Source organism: Salvelinus alpinus, chromosome 4 (genome assembly GCF_045679555.1).
Source record: "Salvelinus alpinus chromosome 4, SLU_Salpinus.1, whole genome shotgun sequence".
NCBI lineage: Eukaryota > Metazoa > Chordata > Actinopteri > Salmoniformes > Salmonidae > Salvelinus > Salvelinus alpinus.
Window position 1 is genome coordinate 21,713,076 of NC_092089.1, and position 4,889 is coordinate 21,717,964.

The following is a 4,889-nucleotide window of genomic DNA, read 5'->3' on the forward strand; positions in this document are numbered from 1 at the left end:
AAAAAAACATTCCAAGCCAAACCTTCAAATCATAACCGCTACACACAGCCTACATCGTTGTCACCATATTAGCTCACGTCAAGTCAACATGGCTACTAAAACTAACACTTTAGTAAACCCGCTACAATAATGCACTACAGTGTATAGTCAGCAAGCAGTTTAGCAGTTACACTGGCGGCCCCAGTGGCAATAAATTAATAAAACCAAAAGCTTACCTTGACTTGGAAGAGTTCCAGTGTTGGATAGCCATAGCTAGCTAGGTAACATAGCATCCCTCTCTGTTTGAGCCAGGTGTTTGAGTAGGCTAAACTAGCTAGCGAAGTAAGTGAAAGTGGAAAAAATGATATAGCTCTCTCTCTCTCGTTTAATTTTTTAAAGAATTTCCTTTGTTTAACTTCAATTACTGTCTCTCTCTTTGAGTCAACGACTCACCACATGTTATGCACAACTAGCTAGCTGTAGCTTATGCTTTCAGTACTAGATTAATTTTCTGATCCTTTGATTGGGTCAACAACATGTCAGTTAATGCTGCAAGAGCTCCGATAGGTTGAAGGAAGTCCTCTGGAATTTCTGTAAATTTATGGAAGGGGTGAGTACCACGACCCTCCTAGGTTTTCTATTGAAGTCAATGTACCCAGAGGAGGAAGCTAGCTGTCCTCCAGCGACACCATGGTGCTACCCTACAGAGTGCTGTTAAGGCTACTGTCGACCTTCATTGCAAAACTGTGTTTTAATAGACTATTTGGTGATATTTAGTATAGTTTTATCTAAAAAGGTTCACTTTAATGTTTCACTGTTTATATTTATGAAATTCACTGAGGAGGATGGTCCTCCCCTTCCTCCTGAGGAGCCTCCACTGATTCCAACCCAATGTCAAACAGACTGACATGGCACACATTTCTCATTAACCAATGTCAGCCATGATGTTTCCTTGACAGAGGAGCCCTGAAGAGGGGTAAGAGGTTAGTTTGAGGAAGGAGTTGCGTTGACCACATGCTACACATGAGCTTATTTTCAGCTGGAGAGCCATACCATTGTAATATCAGCAGTTACATGGGTATTGTTGGAGACAAGTCACACTGACTGAGGAGATGAACAGGACACAGAATAATTTCCTTTACTCCGAAAGGAAGTGGCAAAGCGTCCTCTAGTCTACTGCTCTGAAAGACATTGACATCACTTATCATTTTCTAAAATAACCACTAATATCTTTCAGTTTGTCTGCAACAAAGTTTATTTTCAAGGACACTTGTACAAATATAGTAAACAAGCCAAAGACAAATATTATACCTGACATTTTCTCACAAATCTACATCTTAATCATGGTATAAATTTCCAAAATCGAAAATGTAATAATACCGTTTAGTAAATGTGACTTGATTAAAACATTTCATAGAAACATGATTATTTTTTAGATACAAAAACACATGCAGCCTTCTCATGTTAGAGGAGCTGTCATTGTCTCCAAACACCATGTTATAGAGAGAAACTTCACTGACAAGGGCTGCATACCAAATGGCACCATATTCCCTATTTAGTGCACTACTTCGATCAGGGCCCATAGAGAATGAAATTCATAGAGAAGAGGTTGCCATTTGGGATATACCCAATTTCTCCATCAGGTAGCAGAAGAAAGCAGGTCTTCCTCACTGTCCCACCTCTCCTCTCGGGCCTACAGGTTGGAGCGAGTTAGCCATGGAAACTCCTAAGAGACACAGACAGAGACAGACCATGGACAGTCAGTCGAACTGGCTTTGACGTCCAGATTTGAATTTGCATGGTGTAGACCAGGGAATGGGGTGTCATGTCAGATTTGTCCTGTAGTTACCTGTTGCTTCCTGTCTGAGGAGGGGTCTATGAGGACGTTGAGGAGACTAGGTCTCTCCCAGTCACTGAGGCTGAGCTGTAAGGCACTACGCAGCTCCTCCTCTGTCCGCACCAGGAACCCTCGTCCTCCGAAGGCGTTCATGACCTCGTCATAGCGGGCTTCAGGCAGCAGGGTCACAGGGGGGGCTCTGGAGAGGAGAGGGGGGAGAACCGAGGACAAGATGACCAACATACCTTCACTAGAGGGAATCCTGACCTTGACATAACCAGTCAGAGTAGGCCCAGTCCCAAATTGACCTTTAAACCCAAACCACTCTGTACTCACACAGTGGTGAGATCTCCCATCTTCCCCATCATTTCCCACGTCTCTGCGTCCACGCCGCTGTAGATCCCGTTGTTGTTGACCACGATGATGACCACCGGGAGTTTATACCTGGTCAGAGGGGAATGCATCAATGACGAGGGGAAAGAATCAATGACGAGGGAAAGCATCAATGACTAGGTTAGGGGATTGACACTTTAATTATCCTATGCACCTGACCAGTGATTACTACAACCACGTTTTGCTATGTGAGAGAGACCTTGACTGTACCAACCTGCACATGGTCTCCACCTCCATCCCAGAGAATCCAAAGGCACTGTCCCCCTCCACACACACCACCCTCTGGCCTGTGTTCTGGTTCCTCTGCACTGTTGCAGCCGCGATGGCAAAGCCCAGACCCACCCCCATCGTCCCGAAGGTGCCAGCATCCAACCTACACACACACACACACACACACACACACACACACACACACACACACACACACACACACACACACACACACACACACACGTTAATACGAGCTCAGAGTGTGTATAAAGGTACCTTAGTTGGTGTGTCTGTGTGCTAAGTAGGAAGCAAGGAACAATATCTGGGGGGGTAAGATACTAAGAGAGTCCATCTAGTCAACCTGTCAGGCAGCACTACATTGAGGAGTCATCCAGTCAACCTGTCAGGCAGCACTACATTGAGGAGTCATCCAGTCAACCTGTCAGGCAGCACTACATTGAGGAGTCATCCAGTCAACCTGTCAGGCAGCACTACATTGAGGAGTCATCCAGTCAACCTGTCAGGCAGCACTACATTGAGGAGTCATCCAGTCAACCTGTCAGGCAGCACTACATTGAGGAATCATCCAGTCAACCTGTCAGGCAGCACTACATTGAGGAGTCATCCAGTCAACCTGTCAGGCAGCACTACATTGAGGAGTCATCCAGTCAACCTGTCAGGCAGCACTACATTGAGGAGTCATCCAGTCAACCTGTCAGGCAGCACTACATTGAGGAGTCATCCAGTCAACCTGTCAGGCAGCACTACATTGAGAAGTCATCCAGTCAGGCAGCACTACATTGAGAAGTCATCCAGTCAACCTGTCAGGCAGCACTACATTGAGAAGTCATCCTGTCAGGCAGCACTACATTGAGAAGTCTTCCAGTCAACCTGTCAGGCAGCACTACATTGAGAAGTCATCCTGTCAGGCAGCACTACATTGAGAAGTCATCCAGTCAACCTGTCAGGCAGCACTACATTGAGAAGTCATCCAGTCAACCTGTCAGGCAGCACCACATTGAGAAGTCATCCAGTCAACCTGTCAGGCAGCACTACATTGAGAAGTCATCCAGTCAACCTGTCAGGCAGCACCACATTGAGAAGTCTTCCCAGGCAGAACTATCAACAGATCCCTGGACAACAACAACTAATTCCTACTTGCCTACAGGGAAAAGGCACGGGATACTTGGCGGATTTGACCTTTGACCTCTGTGTGAGGCGGCATGCCTTGCCTGTGTCGTGGAAGGTAGTTGTTCAACATGGTACGCCCAATGTCCATGGTGTTGGCCCCCTCACTCACGATGACACAGTCGTGGGGCAGCAGCTGGGAGATGTGGTGGAACACTTGGTAGTAGTTCATGGGTGTTGTCGACTGAAGAGCTAATGCCTGGAGAGAGAAACACAATCAGGGGTGGTAGATGGCCAAGCAGCAAAGTTGTTGGACCTGTAGCCGAAAAGGTGGCCGGTTCGAATTCTAGGCCGGGTGCTGGAAAAATAGGAGGGAATTGATCTGGCAACTATAATGTATTCTACCTGTTGGATTAAAGTCAAGTTATTTCACAGATAACAAAGACAGTCAGTAATACAGACACACAGGCTAACTTGCTTAGGTCACAGGTCACGGACAGACACACCAACACACCTTTGTCATTGTTGAGTTAGCAGCCATCTTCTCTTTCAATGCGGTCCACCATTCTGTATCAGCTGGATACTTCCAGCCATCTTTATGAACATACTCTAGGAGCTGAAAGTAAAGATGAGGAGTAGAAACTAAGCAAACTGAATCAAGTACAGATGTAGGATCTTAATTTGAGCACCCTGTTGCAGGAGAACTTTCCAGGACATGTAAAACGTGTTGTATATTTGAGGTTTAAAAAGGCTTCTGAAGTTTTTACTCTTATACATTTCAGACTTGATTTTCCCCTATGAAAAATGTATCAACCCCTACAAAAAATTTCCAATTATTATAATCCACATAATAATTCCCATTCCTGTTGCTGCAGGATTATTTTCCTGCTATAGCAAACTGGTTCAAATAAGATCCTACATCTGTACCAATTCAATTCCATTTATACTTTGCTGTAAATCAAATAGTTGTTACAGACAGGATAATCAATGGTCGTTTCTTTAAAAAAATAAATTTGTTTTAAACATGTTTTTTATTGTAAAGTGTATTGAGACTTGTTAAATGCACTGTAAATAAAATGTGACTTGACAAGACAGTACAGACCACCAGGACCCAGCTATACAGTAAAATACAGATATGGGGCACATATTAGATGCCTGTGATGTGTTACCTGCTTGACAATAGCATTGACGTCCCCAGGACTGAGTTGTGTTACCTGCTTGACAATAGCATTGACGTCCCCAGGACTGAGTTGTTACCTGCTTGACAATAGCATTGACGTCCCCAGGACTGAGTTGTGTTACCTGCTTGACAATAGCATTGACGTCCCCAGGACTGAGTTGT

The 4,889-nt window shown here is 44.9% G+C and overlaps 1 protein-coding gene across 1 annotated transcript in view; it reads right to left on the minus strand.

The window, feature by feature from the left end:
• Positions 1 to 1,210: 1,210 nt before the first annotated feature.
• The window catches only part of hacl1 (2-hydroxyacyl-CoA lyase 1), a 16,922-nt gene continuing 13,243 nt past the window's right edge, over positions 1,211 to 4,889 (minus strand). The window contains exons 12-17 of the mRNA XM_071396010.1: positions 4,062 to 4,163; positions 3,652 to 3,806; positions 2,424 to 2,582; positions 2,153 to 2,260; positions 1,829 to 2,015; positions 1,211 to 1,705 (exon numbers count right to left, since the gene is read on the minus strand). Coding sequence (XP_071252111.1) covers positions 1,673 to 1,705; positions 1,829 to 2,015; positions 2,153 to 2,260; positions 2,424 to 2,582; positions 3,652 to 3,806; positions 4,062 to 4,163 — 744 coding nt within the window. The 3' untranslated portion in view covers positions 1,211 to 1,672. The remainder of the gene's footprint in view (positions 1,706 to 1,828; positions 2,016 to 2,152; positions 2,261 to 2,423; positions 2,583 to 3,651; positions 3,807 to 4,061; positions 4,164 to 4,889) is intronic.